This window comes from Hippichthys cyanospilos, chromosome 3 (genome assembly GCF_059441005.1).
Source record: "Hippichthys cyanospilos isolate Australia breed blue-spotted pipefish chromosome 3, RoL_Hcya_1.0, whole genome shotgun sequence".
Lineage (NCBI taxonomy): Eukaryota > Metazoa > Chordata > Actinopteri > Syngnathiformes > Syngnathidae > Hippichthys > Hippichthys cyanospilos.
Genome location: NC_142371.1, coordinates 18,798,785 through 18,822,025, shown reverse-complemented (window position 1 = coordinate 18,822,025; position 23,241 = coordinate 18,798,785). Strand labels below are relative to the sequence as shown.

The 23,241-nt window shown below is 41.1% G+C and overlaps 2 protein-coding genes across 2 annotated transcripts; both read left to right on the top strand.

Moving 5' to 3' along the window:
• Window positions 1-2,008: 2,008 nt before the first annotated feature.
• gapdh (glyceraldehyde-3-phosphate dehydrogenase) lies at window positions 2,009-6,493 on the top strand. Its single transcript, XM_088409429.1, has 12 exons — window positions 2,009-2,121; window positions 2,226-2,271; window positions 3,198-3,297; window positions 3,442-3,548; window positions 3,764-3,854; window positions 3,936-4,051; window positions 4,119-4,200; window positions 4,942-5,093; window positions 5,177-5,255; window positions 5,664-5,747; window positions 5,826-5,923; window positions 6,111-6,493. The coding sequence occupies exons 2-12, from the start codon at window positions 2,249-2,251 to the stop codon at window positions 6,178-6,180; spliced, it is 1,002 nt and encodes a 333-aa protein (XP_088265555.1). The 5' UTR covers window positions 2,009-2,121; window positions 2,226-2,248; the 3' UTR covers window positions 6,181-6,493.
• A 1,182-nt stretch (window positions 6,494-7,675) lies between these two features.
• Window positions 7,676-22,741, top strand: LOC148426098 (non-homologous end joining factor IFFO1-like). Its single transcript, XM_088410563.1, has 9 exons — window positions 7,676-8,889; window positions 13,261-13,321; window positions 14,277-14,372; window positions 15,394-15,534; window positions 16,571-16,770; window positions 16,835-16,961; window positions 17,159-17,248; window positions 17,938-18,068; window positions 18,204-22,741. Exons 1-9 carry the CDS (start codon window positions 8,003-8,005, stop codon window positions 18,298-18,300), a joined length of 1,830 nt encoding a protein of 609 aa, XP_088266689.1. The 5' UTR covers window positions 7,676-8,002; the 3' UTR covers window positions 18,301-22,741.
• Window positions 22,742-23,241: the final 500 nt, after the last annotated feature.

Here is a 23,241-nt window from a genome sequence, read left to right as displayed (position 1 = left end):
GTGTGTGTGTGTGTGTGTGTGTGTGTGTGTGTGTGTGTGTGTGCAGGGGGGGGATACAGTTGAGGAGCACTCCATTAGTTGCACAAATTTCCAGCAGAAATAATACAAATGTTATTAGATCCATCTAGATAAAAAAAAACTAGCGATACCATTAAAAATGTACATTAACGGTTTAACAGACCATATATGGACGCCACTGCGCTTAATTTGAAGTCTTTATTGTTTTTTATCCCAAAAAAATACTTATTGCTGATTAGTGGGTACGTTTTGAAAGAAAATGATGGTTCTGGGCACATCTCCGCAGACCAGTAGTCCCAACGCGTAGTGGGCCAGCGCGGCGCGGTCGGCGTCTAATCTTAGCTTGCCCTTTACTTCCCCTCTTTGACCTTAAGCCGGCGGGCGGAGAGGCCGGCGGCGGCGGCACGCACGCGGCCCGGCTTTCGGGTCCTTCAGCTGTTGCTTCACAATGGCACGTCCGCAAACACTCGACTGATAGTGCGCACGCACAAAAAAAGGTACATACGGTGTATTACGTCGTGTGTGGGGTAAGACTCCAGCGGCGAGGCCTTGTGTAATCCGGTGGCGTGCGTCGAATGGCGGCGCTTCACCCTTCAACCCGGAGATTGGAAATATATGTCTGCTTGAAAGAAAAAGACATTTAAAAAGTAGATGGCCAGTGATGAGTATTGTGATTTCCAAGGAATGTTGGAGAAGGGACTGGTTTTTTTTTGTTTGTTTGTTTTTGTGCCCGTTCCTTCCTTTGGTTTTACGTTGACGTCAAAGAGTTGCGTAATTATAGCTTCGGTTCAATCATTCTGAGAAAACATGAGCAGTGTTTTCATTCATATCAATTAGTATCCGCAAAACATAAGTATACGAAGGTAGATTTTTTTATGTACACACAGATATATACATATATATCTATTCATATTTCTATGTATATGTTTTGTTTTTGTTGATTGAGCATTTTGCTGTTTCCCAGACTTATTTTTTTGTGATGTCAATAGTAAAATGAAACAAAAATTAAATTAAATTATTATTTAGATAGTCATTTACATTTAATGATGTTTTAAATGAGAATGAACTTTTTTTAAAGTTAAATAATTGTCAGTAAATCGGTGTTGTTGTTTTTTTGTCATGATTTGATTATTTTTAATAAGATTAATATTTAAGTCATCAACATTTTTACGTAATCAAAAAATTGTTAATCAAATCAGAATATGAATACTGTAGATTCATTTAATCAAAAAATGTACAGTATGTAAATTTGTGTTCTTTCTGTCAAATCGATTTTATATATATATATATATATATATATATATATATATATATATATATATATGAAAAACAAAAAAAGCATCGCAATTTAATCATTATTTAGATATTTATTTTACATTTAATGATACATGTATTTAAATGCGAATGAACTAATTTTATTCGCATAATTGTTAGTCTAAAATTACTAAATAAATTTACTGTATAAAATATATGAAAAATCCAAGCTAATATTTCATTTCTTGTCCTAAATATCAACTTATGTTGAGGTAATTATTTGATGAACATACCATTTTTAATCAAATCAAAATATATTAATGAATTAAATCAGTCAGTTTTACGATGTGGAATTTGCCCTATGACCGGAAATGACTTTCAGTTCACAGCTGTGCATTTTCAAACATTAATAGCTTGAATTTCTGGATGTTTTTGAGACTATGAAGGTGTTAGTCTTCCAAATAATCAAATCTTTCCGTTTTCCCCTGCGTTCATATAGCACGCTTGTGAAAAGCGTCCGTGAGGTGCACGCTTTTGCGTAAGTCGCAAAGGAGCGCGTGAAACGACGGGGTCACGAAATGTCACTGGAAGTCAGGAAGAGATCCGATCCGCAGTCCGCGCCCTCTTTATACGTCCCAGCGTAAAGGTCAGCCGCGGACCCCGAGACGTAAACCGAACCGCGTGCAAATCGGGGTTCGCTGGCTGACCTTGGCATTCAGAAGGGCAGGAGTGGGCGGCGCCCGGGTGGGCGCGGCTTGAAAGTCCACTCCCCCATAAAAAGCCCCGCTCGACTTTGCTCTCCCCCACTCTCACCTGGAGTCGCAGGACAGATTCAGGCGCTCACAAACGGTAACGCAAAACTTCCTCCGTTTTATCCCGCGCTCATAATTCAACCGTTGAATGATTTTGCATCGCAAATTTTTGCTGAAATGATTCTCCCTTGTTCCCTGCAGAGGACTCACTCAACTCGGGCAAAATGGTGAAAGTCGGTATCAACGGGTAAGATTTTTTTTATATTTTCACATTCATTTGCTTTATATTGTGTCCACGTGTTGCAATTTAATCCGTCCCCCCCCCCCCCCCAAGTCAGCCTTTGAGACACTCAAGGGAAAATGTCAAGCTATTTTTAACCCCCCCCCCCGGTCCTCTGGACGCGGATGACTGAAGATTACCATGTTTGTATGGAAAGCCTCGCGGCACTCTTGGGTAATAATAGTACTGATAAAATGAAGTCGTCCAAGTCGCGGTTGCACTTTGACCTTTAGTAGATAGCAGTCCCATCAACAACCCCCCCCACAACTCCGGCTTCCATTGGCTCACTTGGATTTCTGCCCTCTATCCGCCCTCCTTTAAGCCAGGGGCGTATTTTGAACTCCACGGTTAAAAAGTAACAAGCGCTGATCAAACACGGCGCCCGTCGGCCCCGTTTGTTTGACCCCTCCCCTCAAAACCTCACTTCCTATGATATTCAGAACTCTTTTCACTTCAAAAATCTTGTTTTGCCCGAGAATCTGCAACATAGAAAATATCGAACATCTTTTTGCAAAAGTATCAGGAAGTGATGGACGAACGAAGCTTCACGAAGCACTTGCGATACTTTTTCTACTCTACTGGATGGCACTCTTGATTTAAAGATTTCCACTGCTTTAATGTGTATTTTTAAACCAAGAGCACCATCTAGAGGAGTAAAACAATACTAGGTGCTTCGTGAAGCTTCATTTTCCCATCGCGAGTATCAGGGAATCGCAAGCACAAAATCTTGTGGACAAAAATAATGTGATTCATAAAAATGGATTTTACCAAATTGACAGGACCATTTGCTCAAACTTTCATGTCACCCTTTGAGTTTTGGTATTTAGCATCTTTCGAAAGCTTGAGCGCAAAGGACACCTAAAGACCAAATTTTTTTTTTTTTTTCTTTTTAGATTCGGCCGCATCGGTCGTCTGGTGACCCGTGCTGCTTTCCACTCCAAGAAGGTGGAGGTTGTGGCCATCAATGACCCCTTCATCGACCTGGAATACATGGTGAGTTTTGGGCCTTGAAATGTTATCCACGTCGCTAGAATCGAATACTAATCGAACACCTTTCGCGACTGGAACAGTGCATTTTCAAATAAAGAGAAAATGAATTGGAACTTCAACTTGTTGCATGTTTTTAATGCCTTTTAGGTCTACATGTTCAAGTATGACTCCACCCACGGCCGCTTCCACGGCGAGGTCAAGGTTGAGGGTGACAAGCTGGTCATCGACGGACACAAGATCACCGTGTTCCACGAGTGAGTAGGAAACGGCCTTTTTCAAGCGGATATTTGAAGAAGAAAAAAAAGAAGATATGTCTTTCAACCTTTTGAAGTGCTAATGAACCTCAAAAGCGGGGTACGCGCGCATTCCGTCCAGAATTTTGCTCCCTGAAGGCCACATAGAGAAAAATTGAAGGATGAGAGCCTCCTTTTTGGGGTTAGGACTAATTCCTGATGTTTACCTTGCGCAGGAGGGACCCCGCCAACATCAAATGGGGCGATGCTGGCGCCCAGTACGTGGTCGAGTCCACTGGCGTTTTCACCACCATCGAGAAGGCCTCCGTACGTACGACTACACGTACAAATGTGCCCAGCATGACTTCCTGCCAAAATGTCTCACCTCTGTCACGGCTTTGACCTCAGACCCACTTGAAGGGCGGCGCCAAGAGGGTCATCATCTCCGCCCCCAGCGCCGACGCACCCATGTTCGTCATGGGCGTCAACCACGAGAAGTACGACAACTCCCTCAAGGTTGTCAGGTGAGCCGCGTACGAGCGACGCTTTTTCTCTGTCGCCTTGAAATGACCCGCGTGCTTGTCGTCATAGCAACGCTTCCTGCACCACCAACTGCCTGGCCCCCCTGGCCAAGGTCATCAACGACAACTTTGGCATCATTGAGGGCTTGATGGTAAGGATTCAAAAACACTTTGACAGGAGACACGTTATATTTAATGACAAAATCTACTAAATGAGCCAGCGTTGTTGATTTTGGAAGACCCGGGACGGATTATCGTATTTTCCGCGCTATAGGGCGCATCGGATTCTAAGGCGCATAGAATAGAAGCTACAGGGCTGTCAAACTCCTTTTTATCGTGGGTCACATTGTAGTTTCTGTTTCTATCCAAGGGTAGTACAGTATGAGCTTTGAACATTTACCTAGACTGAAATCAGAGGGCAGTTATCTCTTTCAGTGCCACGGACGAGAATTCTCGTCTTTTAAAACAGTAAGAAAAATACTCATGAATAAAATTCGCGTCAAATATGTTTTTTTTTTGTGGAGGGTAGCCGACATCCTTGACTAGAGCTGATCTAATATTAAGCCAATTGATCACTGTAGTGATGACTGTGACCACCGGATGGCAGTGTTTCCTCTCATAAAACACAGATATTACCTACATGCATTTCTAAGTAAGGAATGGAAATCAATTTTTCATATGATACCTCTCATGTTTACATAGATTTAGCACACAATAATAAACTGGCACAACTTGCCATATCTGCAATAAATCTTTTGTTTTCATTTCAAACACTTTGATGGTTTTTTTCAGCTTTAGACTAACTTGTAGTTATATTCGTGAATAGAAAATGAATTGTCTCGCTTCAGTTTTAGCTAACCCTAACGACGCGATGTGTCATCTTTCCCCACCAGAGCACAGTTCACGCCATCACCGCCACCCAGAAGACCGTGGACGGTCCCTCGGGCAAGCTGTGGAGGGACGGCCGCGGCGCCAGCCAGAACATCATCCCCGCTTCCACCGGCGCCGCCAAAGCCGTCGGCAAGGTCATCCCCGAGCTCAACGGGTACGCCTTTCCGAATGAAAGCTGGCGCCCAACCATTTGCGGAAGGCGCTTGAGGCCACTTGTCAATTGCGTTTGTTTGACAGCAAGCTGACCGGCATGGCCTTCCGTGTGCCCACCCCCAACGTGTCCGTGGTGGATCTGACCGTCCGTCTGGAGAAACCCGTAAGTAGGCCTACTGAGCTTCAACTCGGGATGGACACCTGACTGCAGGGGGTCCGTGAAATAATCTCTGTGTTTTGGAACTGATTTTGTTTGACTTTTAACCGTGACAGATTTGTGCCTATTTTGGCTTTGTCTTTGTTTTTGGCGCCGCCTCTGGCCGCTCTTGGTAGTGCATCGATAGTGTGCCGTCTGTCTACGGAAATTGAAGCCATTGTAACATCTCGGAAAGACGGAACATTGGGTTATAAATCAAAAAAATATGTACCGGTATTTGTTGTTTCAAGGAAACGGGGGAAATTTAATGCAATTTAACTGCACTAGTGTTGATTTTCAAACCTAGAGCAGCGTCTAGAGGACTAAAACAAAAACACTTCATGAAGCTTCATTTTCCTCAACCCATTTGCACAGGCCAAGTACGACGACATCAAGAAGGTGGTCAAGGCCGCCGCTGACGGTCCCATGAAGGGCATTCTGGGATACACAGACCACCAGGTATGCGCCGATTAGATTTTTTTCTCCCCTCTTTTTTTTTTTCCTCAGTATTAACAATATGCGACACCCCCATTGCAGGTTGTGTCCACAGACTTCAACGGCGACACCCACTCCTCCATCTTTGATGCCGGCGCTGGCATCGCCCTCAACGACCACTTTGTCAAGCTGGTGTCCTGGTACGTGTGCCAGCCATCTGGGTGTACATGTACACACAAAACATTATATATGGAGTTTAGGCTAGCAACTATAAACTCTAAACCGCAGGGCTCAAATCATGAGAAAAAAGTTCAAGCTTGTAGTCTGAAATTGACTGCGTTTTTTTGAGGGTTTCCCCACTGACCGAGGACCTTCTCCTCTCCCCAGGTACGACAACGAGTTCGGCTACAGCAACCGCGTGTGCGACCTGATGGCCCACATGGCTTCCAAGGAGTAAACCCGGTCGGGTCGCTCTGCACTTTGCCACATTCTCCACATCGGAGTTCCACACGTACAACAAAAAAAAAAGTTTCACACTGTACACGTGGAGCTCTGCCTCGTTGCGTTTACTAGACGAACCCCGCCTGGGAAGAGACCCCCCCAACCCCACCCCACACAGCCACCTTTCCACAGATCACAAAGGAATCGTTTGTAAAGATTTCCTTCTCTGAAATGTCCTGTTCTGCGTCTGTGAGGTGTTGAAGGTGTTGAGTGTCTGTGGTGCTGCAGCCATGCAGCCGGCGGAGAAATAAAAGTCCTCTTTGTGAGAATCGCTGCCTCCAATGTGCCATTCCTATTTTAAGTTTTTTAAATAAATATACTGAAAAACATGGCACGTAAAACAGAAAAGTTCAAACTCTACTTCTCATATTTCGGTGACTGCGAATATTTTGGGTAACGTGACTCCCGCGATAAACGAGGGAACACTGTACTTCCCACTTGTAATTCAATTTTACTGTCTATCGTAATATACTGCCGTCTAGCGGCGGACAGTGGTGCTCTACCCAAAATTAATTCCTTGTGAAGTGTGTATACAAATAAAAAATTCTGCAAAACAAGAACGATGGAGGGGGCGGAGCATAAAACTGGAATTTACCACAACATATTACCGCAGTTCGATTTTTGAGAGGATTTATGGTCTATTGAATAGAAGGCTCAATTTTTGGACTAGATGACTTAAAACTGCTTCACAGAACAATTTTTGAATTTAGGTTCTTTTTTTCATAAATTTAGGTTCTTTTTTTGCATTAATAAAAAGCAAAATAAATGGTAATGCATTAGTGTTTACGACAATACATTAGACAAATATGCAAAATTACCTTTTAATTAAGATTGTTCATAAAAAAAGTAATTTCTCAATTACATGTGATATTTCATCCATCCATCCATTTCATATTTATCTATTTTATTAAAAAATAATTAAGTAGAAAAAACGGTCAAATTTGATACTAACAGATGAAGCGTCTTAAAAAACATTTAACTTTCGAGTTTATGGCATTTAATATTTTTTATTGAGTTAAGCAAAGATTGAAATTCCAGTAGGATTTCAAAAATCTAGGATGAAATTTGGGAAAGAAAATGTCGTGAATAATCATAGAAAATGGAAAAAAAACGAATATTTTTTGCTTACGGCTGTGACGTCAACCAATACCGCTTCCAGTCCGCTAGAGGGCGTACTTCGATAACTTCCGCAATGTTTGACGTACTACCGCGTGTAATTGAACCGCATTAATTCCTCGTTTTGCAATTTCCGCTTTGCGACAACATTTTCGAAGATTTTCTCACATAATAGTGGATAAGAATAATCTTTTACCCCATTTATGTCCAATAATTATTTTCTGGAAGCGCAATTTAGTGCAATCAAGAGGACTTCCAAGGACGGCTTGCTCTTTTGTTAGCATTATTACGGTAAAGCTTGTATCCTCTGCACTTGTCCTGCGGTCACATTTTGTTGCCACAACTCGGAGCGACACACTCACGTCAGATTTCTCCTTCATCCATCTGCTTTTTTTCGCCTTTTTTTAAACGAATCCTCCAGCGTGTCTCCGCATTCCTTTGCCGCTCATTCCGTGGTCATTTTTGCCGTTTTTTTTGGGGGGGCGGCCCATGTGTCACCGAGTTGACCCAACGCCGTTAAGACCTTCTAATCTGTAAGGATAAATCTAATTCCGAATCGCTTATATAAGAAGGTAAACGCTGCGCATCTCGTCCGTTTTGTATATCTGTCGAATTTATTCGCATTCTTCTGCTTTGGAGAGAGCCACATCCCGCCCGTGTTCATGCCAGATCTGCAGCGTTTTAGTTTCCCGTACCATAGCATGAATCCGTTGTTGGGGGCCACCGCGCATCTCCAACAACATCCGCAGCCGAACCAGGCCACAGGACATCCAGAATCCCCGTCGGGCCTCCTCCCGCACGCCGCCTTCGGCTCCTCGGACCCAGCGTCTCTCCTGCTGGGCGACCCCGAGCACCCCGGTTCCGAGTTGCCCTCGCACAGCTCGCCTTACCTCCACCACTATCAGCATCAGCACCAGCAGTCCGGCGTGCATCACCCCCCCGCCGCCATGGCTCTGCGCAACGACCTGGGATCCAACATCAGCGTTCTGAAAACCCTCAACTTGCGATTCAGGTGCTTCCTGGCCAAGGTTCACGAGCTGGAGCGCAGGAATAAAGTTCTGGAGAAGCAGCTGCAGCAGGCGCTGGAGGGCGACGGAGGCTGCAGGCCGCGCACGCAAGAGGCCGGCGTGCAGACGGGCTTCGTGGGGGCCATCCCGCTCAGACCCGGCTCGCTCCCCTTCCACAACACCAACAACTCGGCCCGGAGGCCCGCCGGCTTGTCCTGCCCCGCCCCCGGGAGCGCCGCCCCGGCCCGGGCCCACGCCGCCGACAACCCCGCCGTCACCGTCGGCCGGGCGTCGCCGGCCACCTCCCCCGCGTCCGGACCCGGAGGATGCTCGGCGAGCGTCGCCCCGCGCTTCCTGCCGGGCACCATCTGGTCCTACAACCCCGCCCGCGGGTACGGCTCGGAGCGCCTGACCAGCCCGGGGGTGTCCTGGGTGCACCCGGATGGAGTCGGGGTCCAGATCGACACCATCACGCCCGAGATCCGAGCGCTCTACAACGTGCTGGCCAAAGTCAAGCGGGAGAGGGACGAATATAAACGCAGGTAAATGCAATCGTGTGGCTCCGCTTTCACCGGCAGATTGCAGAGGCGCGACAATTTAGCGATTATTCTGGAATTGCGGTAGATTTCAAAATCGATTCATCAAGTCTTCTTTATATTTGATAATCGTCTGCATTCAAAGAAATTTGAGAATGTTTCCAGTCAGCAGACTGAAATTCTGACGATGGGTTGGATACCAAAGTCATCGTGATTATCTTTTGGTAAATAATCGTTAAGACACCTAAAATTGTCCATCATTTAATCGATTAGATACCTAAAATTGTCCAAATGCTCCAAAATTGATCGATGATCATATTTGGTTATCGATTAATTAAGTCTTGTTTTGACTTGCCAGTCAGTCGGCGTTTAAAGAAATTTGAGAATGTTTCCAGTCAAATTCTGACGATTGGTCGGTTATCAAATTAATCATGATTATTTTGGGGAATTAATCGTTTAGAGATCTAAAATTGTCCATCGTTAAATCGTTTAGGGACCAAAAATTGTACAAATTTCTGTCCTGAATGAAAATATTGTCAGATTTCTCTAAAAGTTGACTGATTTTCAAATCAAAATGTGATTAATAGATTGACCAAATTAATCGATGATCTTTTTTGTAATCGATTAATCATTTAGAGACCTACAATGGTCAAAACTCAAAATTTCCGTCTCTTGACACTGAAAATGTCCTCTCATTTGATTTCTTTGAAAGAACAATTATGATCAAACCAAAATGAGATATTTGCAAACATCTGCTATTACTTTGGAAATCAATTATCAAATATTTGTAGCGACTTTCTGACATGTTACAAACTGCACCAGCAACCGAATCATAAAAAAAAACATTTTTGCATTGTTCATTTGAAAGAAAACTCCCAAAATCGTAATTATTCGTCAACATAATCCAGAGACTAATCCACATTTTTAATACTCCAATACTATGGCACCGATACAACTTCACCAGACTGACATACAATCATACAATCTCCATTTTTTCCATTTTAGCATTTTGCAATCGTGATTTAATATTCGATTATTTTTCCAGGTCCTCTTCTATCGTATTTTTTTTAACAAACGAAAACAATAACAACTATCGGGTTAACTCATTCACTGCCACCGGCCGAGTCGAAATGAATCTTGACGCCTGTAATCGTCTATGGCAGTGAACGAGTCAGGTAAAATCTCCTTTTGCGGTATACGCATGTATGGATTTTGGTCGCTAAATATATTAAAAAAAAAACCAGTATTTTGTACCTTCTATTGTGAGTTTCCTAGAAAATAAATTTCAAGCTGCCATTTTCGTTTTTTGTTTTGAATGCGGTTTTGCAGCAGCTGCATCACAGCTGTGTGAAGCTGAGTCAGCGTAAATGGCCATTTATTTATGGCGCAAGTCCGCTACTTCACAAAAAAAAAAAAAAAAGCCAGTTGCCGTTGCTAGGAATACACGCACAACATCAACAAGTCGGCCTTCTAAATATACACAAGAATGAAGGTCAATCACGTTTCCGTTGGTCAGATGTTCCCATCCTGTTTTATCCCCAAGGTCAAAGGTCAAAGCCGCAAAGGGATGAAACTTCCACCAATTTTCAGTCAGTTGTTTGAATTTGTTGGTTGTACTGGTTAAAGCCTTTTAATATACCGTAATTCCCCAAATATAAGACACCCTGTTGTTTTTTTTCTCCCCCAAAAAATGAAGGCCAAAAGTATGAGTGCGTACCAAAGCGGTAACTTAAAATTTAGATTTTCTTTTCTTTTTATTTGACACCATTCGAGGAAGATTGATCTGTCAGTTCATTTTTATATCGGCCATATTCTTATTTACAATAATTACGGTAATGTGACATCACTTGGCTGTTAGCCGCCAGTGCCTGTTGCAGCAGCTCCATTTAGCTGAGAATGTTACGGCATTATTTACAATAAAAGAAGCGAGCAGACTGAACCAACGTCCGAGTCCATCCTTGTTTACACGCAGGAATATGACTAAAACGGAGACACTGCGCAACTTGTCAAGGATGTGTCAAGGATGAAAGGAAAAACAACAACTTGATTTCAACGTCACACTGGCGAGGCGTTCACTGACCGCTCACAATGTGGGAAATCTAAAACACGCGTAACTAATATGTAATTTACAGATATGAACGCAAGAAAATATGAAGCGTTTACAAAAGATGGCATTTATTCTGTTTTGCAATAGTCTTTACACAAAAACACCAAAACTAAGGGTGCATTTTATACGCGTGCGCATCTTATATTTGGGGAATTACGGTAATCGGATATGTGTTGCAATGGCAAAATGCTACTGACCAAGAAAACAAGATTTTAAGGGTCTAAAACTGCACAAAAACTCAAACCAAGTGGTTGTGCCATGTTGAACTTTGACATATCTGGGTGAAATTTCAGCTCCCTAGTGTCAATTTAAAAATCAATGACTGAAAAATGTGCTACTCTAAAATCCTGGTTAAAAAAAAAAAGCTTTTACAATTGTTAACGACTTAACTGTATCATTTAAGCAAATCATCCCCAAGATTAAATCGTTGTCAAGATTTTTTTCACATATTTTTCACATATTAATTTCATATTTGATAGATTTATTACTTTGATTAAAATTGTACTTAAAATGGAGGTTTTATTTTTAATTTTATAGCTCAATTTTTTTCCACTTACAGTTTATGTGGGGTGTAATTCCTTTGTTGGCCACTTGATGACAGCATAATACTGTTTGGAATCGTAAAAGAAGAAGAGTGAAAACAGGAAGTATTGTTTTGTTCTCAGTGTCATTTAGAAGGTTTAAAAGAAATGGCCGGCCATGTTTATCTGTATTTTTTTTACTTCAATATTTTGAATATCATATTAATGAGGTATTTATTTATATATATATATATATATATTTTTTTTTTTTTTTTTCCGTATTCCGAATGCCAGCGAATTTTCAATTTCATATAATTTTGATACAAAAAAGTGAGTCCTAATGTGATAAATGATAAATTTGCCTCACCAAGGACATAACTTTGAACTTACGTAATACCTCGCTCGTGCTTGTTTGTGTTTTTTTTTTTTTTTTTTTGAACTCTCGGAGTGAAAAGCTCCTCCCGTGCGGCCTCCCTCTCACGCCCTCCTCACTCGCTCCTCGCCATATCTGCAATGCAGCACGCGCTGGCGGAAGGTGGGGCGAGTGCGGGTGGGCGTCCCGCCTCGCCGGAGGTTGCGCGCTCCTCCCACTCCGCATTCCCGCGGCGTCCGTCTCCCGTTTTCAGATGCTTGAAGACGCGTCGCAACGCTTGAAATTCTTAATGAGACGATGCGGCGGTTTGGGAGGCGCGTGCAGTGTTTGCCTTTTAAACTTATTTTTTGAACAAAAATTACTTTTGGGAAAGCTCTTTTACTGCATATGTGCTGTGTGTATTTTTATTTATTTTTCATGTGCCAGTCAGGGGCCCAAAACCAGGAAATGTGAAATCTATCTCATAATTAAGGCTGAAAAAAGTCTGAATAATTCAAGCACCTCAGTTACAAAAAGACTTTAAGGGGAGCAGTACGACAACATGCTAGCAGTGCTAGCGGCTAGTAGCACCCCATTTAGATTGGCGAGAACCCTATCATATTTCTGTTTATTCATTTTGATGTTCCAGTCAGGTGACCCAAAACCAGGAAATATGAATATTTATCTCATAATTGAGGCTTAAATAAGTCTTTAAGCACCTCAGTTAAAAAAAAAAAGGCTCTAAGGCTAGCAGCGACGAGCAGCGCTAGATACTAGCAATGCTAGCGGCTAGCAGCACCCCCATTTAGATTGACGTTAGCCATGGGAGAACCCGATCAAATTTCTATGTTTATTCATTTCGATGTTCCAGTCAGGTGACCCAAAACCAGGAAATATGAAATATATCTCATAATTGAGGCTGAAATAAGTCTTTAAGCACCTCAGTTAAAAAAAAGGCTCTAAGGCTAGCAGCGACGAGCAGCGCTAGATGCTAGCAGTGATAGCAGCTAGCAGCACTCAAATGCCCCATATAAGCTGTGTTAGCTTTGAGTGAACCCCATCCAAATTTCGATTTTGATTCATTTTCATGTGCCAGCCACGGAAACATATAACAATATAACAATTGTCGAATAGAATTCCAAAATATTTGCAGCCCTACAACTAATGTGAGCTTTTGAGTGTGAGCTGTGGTCGACAGCTGTTTTTACATGATTTTTTTTCTTTTAGTTTTCCCAGATAATAATAAACCATGATATAGGAGGAAAACATGTTATAGACAATATAATCGTTTTTTTTTTTTTGTTTTTTTTTGTCTGGCACTCAAGGCGAAAAAAAAAATAGGGACACATTTTGAATTGGTTGGGCTTTTTCACTTTTTGTGTGTGTTTGACTCCTAGGTGGGAAGAGGAATACACAATGAGGACCGACCTGCAGCAGAAGATTGCTGACTTGCAAGAGGTAAAGATTTGTGTGTGTGTGTGTGTGTGTGTGCGGGTGTGTGAGTTTTGTGTGTGTGTTCTACAACAGCTGTATTTTAACATGAGATCAACATGCAGGGTGTAGCCGTCCAATCAGAAATGTTTAGTCCTGCAGACCCCACCCTAAAGCGTCCATCGCAAACCTTCCCGGCACAGACTGCGTTTTAATTATTACTAGCTAATGTAAAGGTAGCGTTTCCATTGACGTCTTTTCACGTCAATGGCTCTCAAGGTTTTACAACGACTCAGGCATTTACCTACATTTAATTAATTATAAAATAAATAATGAATAAAAACAATGCTGTAAATTTCTGACTACAAATTACTTTTTCTCACGTTATGAACCCATTCCAGTGCGGCTTATTTGCAGTTATTTTACTAGCCTCCAGGGGGCAGTCCCCCAGTAAAAAAAGGCTACAGAATAAGAAGCTATGAAGTGTGACTTTGAACTGCAGTTTTACTCGCCACCAGGGGACATTCTTCACGTGTAAACACAATCAGGCGTTTTACTGTTGTGTTGTTGCATTGTTCTACCCTGTTGCTGTAACCAGGCTGTTTGAAAAATAAGTTTGAACTCAAACAAAAATTAAAAGAACTTCTATGCACCATTTTTGTCAATATCTAACGTTAAATGTTATTATTTTATAATCCAGTTATTTTTATAGTCTGAAAAATACAACGTCGATATCGCCGGCAGGGCATTGAATTAAGTCAACAGGGGGCGCCAGTAAAAGTCAACGACCTCGCCGTCAGACAAGACCCCATCTCCTCGCGCTCCATGATGCGTTTACTGTTTACGATGTTTCCGTGCGCTTCACCGGCGCCGAAAGCTCTTATTGTGTCGGCGAGCTCTTCTTGCGTAACGCACGCTCTCGGAGGCGGACGGCGCGCGTGTGCCTTTTCAGGCTTCCCGTTTGTGTTTTGCGCTGGCGCAGGACCTGCAGGAGAGCGAAGGCTGCCAGGACGAGCTGGCCCTCCGAGTTCAGCAGTTGAAGGCCGAGCTGGTGCTCTTCAAAGGCCTCATGAGCAACGTGAGTGCAACTTGACGGCGCTCACCCAAACGGGAATTTTTCTCGATATGAAGTCAGTTCTTCTCAATTTTAATTTTTGCAACGCACCCCCACAAGGAAAGATTTTTTTTGCACCCTCTGTCTCTTCAATGAGATCTTATATGATCTATAAATGAGATCATTATATATGAAAATTGTACAAATTTACCTAAAATTCAACATTTTCAGCAAATATTAACTTTTCTTTTTTTTTTTTTTTCTTTTTTTTTACGAATACAGGTTACAGCTTATTCCAAATCTGAAAAAAAAGCTTGAATTGCGTCAAAGTGCTTGAATTTAAAAAAAATATGTAAATCCTTATTTAAACAAGAAGCATTTTTGAGCCACTGAAGCGTTTGAGCTGAAAAAAATGTAATGAATAAATAATAATACATGTAAATTAACCTGGAACATTACCACCAATATCTTTTACCCATCTTTTAACCCAAAGAAATAGGTATAAAACTTAATCACATTATTCATTAATTTAACCCATTCTGTGCCATGGCTGAGAATTCAAATGAGAATTTAAATAGTGATAACACTAATAAATCATAAAATTCTGGTCGAAAACATTTTTTTAATGGAGGGTTGCTGACACCCTTGTCTGATGCTTACCTAAAATAAGCCAATTGAGCACTGTAGTGATAAGTGTGACCATTGGATGGCAGTGTTTCCACGCTTACAACACAGCTGTTACCTACATGCATGAGTAACTGAAGAATGGAAGTCAATCTTTCATTGGCAGCATTTCCTTTTCCAATAACGCTTGGCACTGAGAGAGTTCATTTAGAAAAAAAATGTTGACATTGATTGAAAAACTTTGGCAATGAGAGCGCCACTGCACCACCTAGTGCCGTAGATATGCAATTACACAACACAGGCAAAAGTGAAGCCTGTCTCTTTAGCCACATTTATTTCTATATTCTTTATGCATATTATGCTATATATATCTTTCATATTTTCGTTCATTGGTTCACTATTTCTCCCTGTTCTCATGTAGAATCTGTCGGATCTGGACACCAAGATTCAGGAAAAAGCGATGAAAGTGGACATGGACATCTGCCGCAGGATCGACATCACGGCTCGACTCTGCGACGTGGCCCAGCAAAGGAACTGCGAAGACGTCATCCAGATCTACCAGGTGGACTTTTTTTTTCTTCCCCATAGATTTTTCAGATTGTTTATTACTCGAAAACAAAGATCATGTGACGTCCCCTGTTGTTAGAATCACTATAACACAATTTAGCCATAATTTGCATCATGTTAAATGAGAAGTTGTTTACTTGGCTGACTCGGTGCAATTTATTTTTTTTTGTAAATTTTCCCTCAAGGAAAGAGAAAACATTTAACACTCCCCTGCACTCGTGGTGACTGTAAATACGGTCATAATTTATGAAAATTTCACAAGGAATACCATTTTTAACTTTGATAAAAACAAGAGGCCATTTAAAGTAACTTGCAATACATACAATACATGCATGTAATTTGATCTGGAAATGAACACCAATATCTTAAATATTTTAACCTGAAGAAAAAGTTATAAAAGAGTTTGCAGACTTTATTTTTTCTAAATCGCATTAATCATTAATGTGATTTAGAAAAAATATGTTGACAGCATTTTAACTCATTCAATGCCTGGGATGTATTTTCACGTTTTTTAACTATATTAAGGATATTGATTTTCAGACACTTAAGTATTAAATCCATACTTGGTTATCTGGGATTGACTGTCTGGACATTAAAAAAAAAAAAAGTGATGGCATTGAATGAAATAAAAGGTTTCTAACCCCTGCACAGCCTTTGACAATAAGAGCGCCACAGCACTACCTGGTGGCACAGATTTGCTATTACACCATACGGGGCAAAAGCAAAGCCGGTTTTGTTGTGGCCTCCCACTATTTGAGCTTTGGACTGATTTAGCGTGAGAAATAAACATTGTAGCACCCCTCGTGTCAATTTTGACCCATTTGGGCCTTTGGTCTTGGTTCCTCTAACAAAAGCATATAAAAAAAAGCACTAAAAGGTTAAAAATTCCTATAGATTGTCAAAATAGTTCAAAGGTTGCGTTTCAAATGGGACCGCCGATACCCAGGGTTTTAAAAACTCCAAAAACCTTGTTCGAATCTCTTTTTAAGCGCCCCCCGGTTTTTCCTTTTTCACCCCGAAATTGTGTTCAGGTTACAAACAATCAGCCGTCGTTAAGCCTGCGCCGCAAGCAAACGCCCGCGTCGGTCGCCGGCAGCGAGGCCGACGAACCGCTCAGCACGTCCGAAAGCGACGCCGGCGCGGCCAGAGAGGACGAGCAGCAGCAGCAGCAGCACGCCAACTCCTCGGCCAATCAGATCAACGAGGAGATGCAGAGGATGCTGAACCACCTGTGAGCGGTCGCGCGAGACCTCTCGGGATTTCCGTAAACCTGGCGTAAAATGGTCCCCTCGCAGGCGCGAGTGCGAGTTTGAGGACGACTGCGACAGTCTGGCCTGGGAGGAGACGGAGGAGACGCTGCTGCTGTGGGAGGATTTCCCAGGATGCACTCTGCCTCCCGACCCCGCCCACCCACCCGGAGAGGTAGGCCATCGCCTTTATAAACGTGCTCATGACCGTACTCATTTCACTTGAAATAAATTCGGCAGAGATGCCAGAGTAAAACTACACGGTATATGTATATATTAGGGATGTCAAAGTTAATGTGTGTGCGTGTGTATTGTTATTATTGTAATTCATTATAATTTTAGAGCCCATATTTGTTTTCTCCCTTCCACCAGGACGACTGTCTGGAAAAAGTGATCAACGACACCGAGTGCTTGTTCAAATCCCGAGAGAAGGAATACCAGGAGACAATTGACCAGATTGAGGTAAGGCATTTAACAAAAAAGTGTACTATTCTCATTTTTGTTTCAAAAAAAAATAAGTGATAAACCTCATGAAATAGAAAATGAAGAGTGATTGAGCGATGATTTAACGCTTTGAAGTCATACTCCTTGACCACCAGGGGGCAGTGATTTGTTTGCATGATCAATCCACAAAAAAGGCAGTCTTCTCACTGCAACTGCATACATATTAGTCTTTATTCTGGAGGATAAAGAATATATGTTTGCGAGTGTTATTATATTGCTTTTCTATATGTGTTGCTGCAGTGTTTGTATTTCAACATAAATTGCCTCAAGGATGATAACTACTTTTGCATTTCCTGTTAGCATAGAAAATGAAGAGTGATTGAGCGATGATTTAACGCTTTGAATTAATACTCCTTGGCCACCAGGGGGCAGTATTTTTTATATGATCAATCCACAAAAAAGGCAGTCTTCTCACTGCAACTGCATACATATTAGTCTTTATTCTGGAGGATAAAGATTATATGTCTGCGAGTGTTATTATATTGCTTTTCTATATGTGTTGCTGCAGTGTTTGTATTTCAACATAAATTGCCTCAAGGATGATAAATACTTTAGCATTTCCTGTTAGCAATAAGCTAGCAAAGTTTCCAAAGAAACTATGTCAGTGTTGAAGAATACTGAAAGCGCAGGCATGTCCCGCCCCCTAGTTGGAGTTGGCGACTGCAAAAAGCGACATGAACCGCCACCTGCACGAGTACATGGAGATGTGCTCCATGAAGAGAGGCCTGGACGTCCAGATGGAAACCTGCAGGAGACTCATTACTCAAAGCGGCGACAAGTACTTCTTCTCACAATTAGTTTTACGTCACTGCATTTTCGCTTCGACTTATGAGAAAAACGTCTATAGCCGTCAGTGGGAGGGAATGAGTTCATTTTAGAGCGTGGGTATTTTTTTTTTTCGTGTTGTCCGCAGTAACGCTGCGCAGGCGTCCTCCGACGACAGCGACCAGCGAGAGAGCGACAGGAGCTCGGCGTCCCCCCCGTCCTCGTCCGGCGCCGGGAGGTCCTGACACCTGGCCGCCGTCACGTGACCTCCAGTAACAGTACCGCGCCTGTGGCCCGGCAAACATCATCACATCACAGTAGGCAATATGGTCCACGTAGCCACCTTATGCTAGCTTGTCAGATAGCCCGTTGACGGAAACATTTGGTAGGATTTGGTACAAAGGGTGAAGCACGCGTTCCAATTCAAGTGTTGTGATCACATACATCTTAAGAATAGGTCCAAAAAATTGGGATTTGTTTTGGGAGCTTGGGAAAAAACGTTTAGTTTTCTGGACATTTTGAGCATCAATTCTGGCTTTGTTTTTAGCTTAAATAGTGTTTTATGTTAAGCATATCAAAGATTGGTGATAACCGATAGCAAGTATTGGTATCCAGCCGATACCTGGCCTTGTTGCAATCTACCGGTCCTATTTTTATATTGGTATAGATACGTCTTTTTTTTAATGATCTGTTATATAAAATGCAGGGTCATGGTTATTTTGCTGGGGGAAAAAACATTTTCATTAGATAAAAAAAAGTCGTGAACTTGCAAACTACTACTTCAGTTTACTAAATATTCATGTTTAGAGGGACAAACGTAATTTAGATTTTTTTGAGGGGGAAGGGCATCAAAACAGCCAATTTTACATAAAATATAACATAGATAGATAGATAGATATATAGATAGATAGATAGATTTCTTAAAGAAATACACAAGCGAAGAGGGCATAAAGTTCTGCCCCTTCCCCTAGTGAGGTCTGCAGCATAAGCCTGGAAAAACAATCCTCGCACGTGATGGGAAAATGAATTTCAGTGAGCATCCGTGTTATTGTTTTTCTCCTCTAGATGGCGCTCTGGTCTAAAAATAAACACTAGTGTGTAAAGATATTCAATTTCTTTGATGCAAGACTGCCATCTAGAGGAGTCACCTAATAGTACAAGTTTTGTCTGTCCTTCACCAACATATCAATTGAGTAGCAAAATTAAGCTAGTTTAATATATATTTTTTGGAGTGGAGCGTTTAAGTTTTTAGACTGAGAATGCACGGTGCAAAATGCAGTTTTTGGTGCATGTTATCAAAACAATTGTGTACTCGCTTGCCGACCAAGCGCTTCACCTTTGTACAATTTCCTTGCAAATGTTCCCGATGTTTTTTTTTTTCCCGTGTTGAATAGAGACACATTATAATCTACCGTCATTCGCATCGAAAACGTGGGCAAAAACACAAAGAAATCATTGAGAAACATGTTCATCCTAGTATAGCAATGGAGTAAATATATTTAGTCGATGTAAAATCCTTGACGCTTGCGTTCCCACGTCACCAGTCAGCGTTTTACTGCCGCGGAGTGGAAGCTTGCTTTGCTTCTTTATCAGGCTGCTGAGCCGCTTGCTGATTTGTGGGAAATGAAATCAAAACTTGAAAGCGCAACGCAATTCGCCGACGGAAGATGACCCCGTCGCTCAACTTGTTGGGAATTTTCCGCCGCATTATGTGCAATATTTTCTGTGCACTTTAACGTACAAGCAGCATGAGAGAGAGGGGAAACGTGCGATGTTTTTGCTAACGCGAGAAACGCAAAAAATCAATAATGCGGTGGTACCTTGACGTGCGAGTTTTATGCGATATGGGCCCTAACGTGGCCTTTTTATTTTTTTGCTTTGACTTGTGAGCGCTGACATTTCGCTGCTCGAGTGAAGGAAATATTTAAATGAAAAAAAATTCGATTCAGGGCGGAGCCAATCAGAGGAATAAGTTTCAATGTATTTACGTGTTATTTTTATTTGGACGGGCAACATTCCAATTTGGAAGGAGTGTGTCACCGAGTGCCAAAAAAGACAAAGGAAATTTGAACGGATGAAGCGGCCCCAGTGTCTTTATTTTTTATTTTATTTGACATTATTTATTTATCTATTTATAATTTTACACCCCACCAATGTGCTCGATGTAAATATGTTAAATTTGAGTTTAAACGGAACAAGGAAAAGCAACGAAATAACGCCAACATGTACTAAGCAATCATCGCTTGTAAAGCCCAAAGCGAGCAAAAACTGTAAATAAAAAAAAAAAAAAACATTTTCCTCTGTGAATTCATGGATTAAAAATACTTTTCTGAGTGATGAAAAATGAAGCCTCATGAAGCACCTGTGACACCATGACATTTTCTTGCATGTGCATGTGGGTAGCTGATTCTTTTTTTTAATGTGAGGGAGGCACTCCTACAAGACACGTGATTGACTCGCCACCATCAACCAATGACGGCCGGAGTCATTGGTCGATGGTGGCGTCGGGAACCAATCACGTGTCTTGTAAGAGTGCCTTCATGAAACTCAAACAGTGTTAGGTAGACGCGAAGGAAAAGTAGGAAAGAACTACGCTGCACCGGAGCGTTGTAAATAGATTTCTTTTGTAATAAATTGGATTTTCAAGTGTAAACTGTGATCGTTTTCACGTTTGGTCAGCTACAGGCTTCGCTCTAATTCGACTTCCAAGCGCCGCTAATATAACCGCGGCTCTACGTGACACTGCAGCCAAAGGGACGGAAACGGAAGGGATAACAGTACGATCGGGGAGGCGCCAAGTATGGAGTCGTACATTTCCATTTCATCCAAACCAAGAGCGCCATCTAGAGGAGGCAGAAATATATCAAAAGTGCTTCATGAGGCTTCATTTAGCCGTCACTCCTTTTTTCTGAATCAGCGCGAGTTGTTCAATTGAAAACAAGAGGCGGACGCATTTTGAAGCTTATCTTCCAGTAATGCATGAGAGCGCCGATACGAAAGCAGGAAGTAAAGAGATGTCCTGTGCAAGACCACATTTCTTTTCGCTTTTTTCAGCCAATTTCCGCGCATGCATGTGCCGCCGCGTCGGCTCAATAGCGAATGCGTCAATCCAAAATAGAACGTTTAAGGGAAACGAGGAGCCCGGTTCCACTTTCACTCTCAATATTTAGATTGCGTTCAAAGAATCGCTTACCTTATTACTGTAAATCGTTTTAGTGTGCGAATAAATCGTGAAAAATAACCTCAAGCGGTGTGTCCTGCCTGGTCCGCCGATGTTACGTAAAGCACTAAAGTAAAGGCAACATCAGGAAACAATGTTGTCCTTTTTACAAGCCATCGGCATTGTTATTATTTTTTGTATTTTTTTACTTTCAATGTTATGACTTGATTGGCGGAAGCCTATGTCCAAATTTGGCTCGTTTCATTATTTTCGGACCGTTACTCTATCGGTAACAAGTCTAAAATATGACAAAAAGTGTTCTCATTTAACTCATTCAATCCCAAAGACGTATTTTCCAGTCGTTTTAATCCCAGGAATTTATTTGTATCTTAAAAAATATTGAAATGTTTAAAATGTCTAAAATTGGGCTTGTACTAAATGAACTAAGTAATATACATATATGTATATTTTTCTATTTTTTTAATGTTTGTTTGATTAAAGGAGGATCTATAAATGGCTGGTGATTTAAGTCATTAATCAATTAAGTTCTAAAGTTATTTATTATGTTGTTAAGTACTAAAGTAATCACTCTAATTACAAAAAAGGACTAAAGTCAATTGGTATTTATACATTAAAGTAATCAATTACTCTTACTACAAAAAGGACTAAAGTAATTGCTTGCATTATACATTAAAGTCATCGATTATTTTGCGGTAATTTTAAAGTAATTGATTACTTCGGGTGCCAAAGTACCTAAGTGAATAGGTTAGTACTTTTGGTAACTAAATAATTACTTGAGGACAAAAAGTAATCAGTTACTTTCGTAATACTGTACATTGTTTGAGGAGGGTCTAAAAAAATGGCTGGTAAAAAAATAATGAACAGAGTACTAAAGTTATTGATTACTTTATGTTAAGTACTAAAGTAATCAATTACTCCAAGTGCTAAAAATGACCAAAATAATTGATTACTTCATACATTAAAGTAGTCATTTATTTTTGGTAATTTAGTAGATAAGTAAAGTATTGCTCAAGTACCTCAAGTAAGGGATTACTTTTGGTGCCCTAAAGGACAAAAAGTGAAGTAAGTAAAAAGTAAAAAAAGTACTTTAGTTATACTGTACAATGAATGCTGAACTACAAAAACATATAAGTGCGTCTTTGGGAACGATTGAGTTTTAATTCAAGTTTAATAATGCGAAATATGCCTTTTCCTTTTTAATTTCTTGGTAAATATTGTGATTACGGATGCAAAGATTCCGCCCGACAGCGAAAATATGCGAGTATGCTGCAGCCATTTTGAAATAGCTGAGCTACTAGAATGTAAACAACCGGTGAGAACAAAAAAGAAGCCATTGTTGTGATTCCTTTAAAAGTATTTTTTGTTTTTTAATTTCAATTTTGTGTGTTGCTGTAAGTCAATAGTGGACATCTAAACGCTTGAAAGTTCATGTTAGCATCAGCTGCGAGATGTTCTGTATGTCAAAAAAAAGAAAGGAAGAGATTAAATGACTTATATCTCAGCAACATTTTGTGTGTGTTTTTTTACAGTGTGCTTTAAATTGTTTGTTTCAATGTGCATGGGAGAGAAGTGTTTTCTTTTTTTACGTATAGTTTTTCTATTTTGAGACTTTCTGGGTTTAGAACATACCGATAAATCATGAGTAGTTTTTTTCTCATTCCAAGTATTTATACTAAATGACCCATTCATCATCAGTATTCATTTTTTTCTTTCTACCTCAGCAATACTTTGTTTCACTTGTAGTGTATTTGACACATTTAGACAAATGTTAATGAAACTGTCTTCTATAGTTGTAGGGCAGGCAGTTATAAATGAGAACAGACATCTACCATTTCAGGGTCATGTAAAGCATGATAATGCCATCCAGCAGACATGATTCCCTGATTGCACTTTCGTCCCCTGTATTAAATATGATGGAGTAGATTTTATAGTTTAGGCTTAAACCCCTTAGATGGCTTTGTTTTCGTATTACACTTATATTACTGCGTCTTGTTTCAATTCCAGT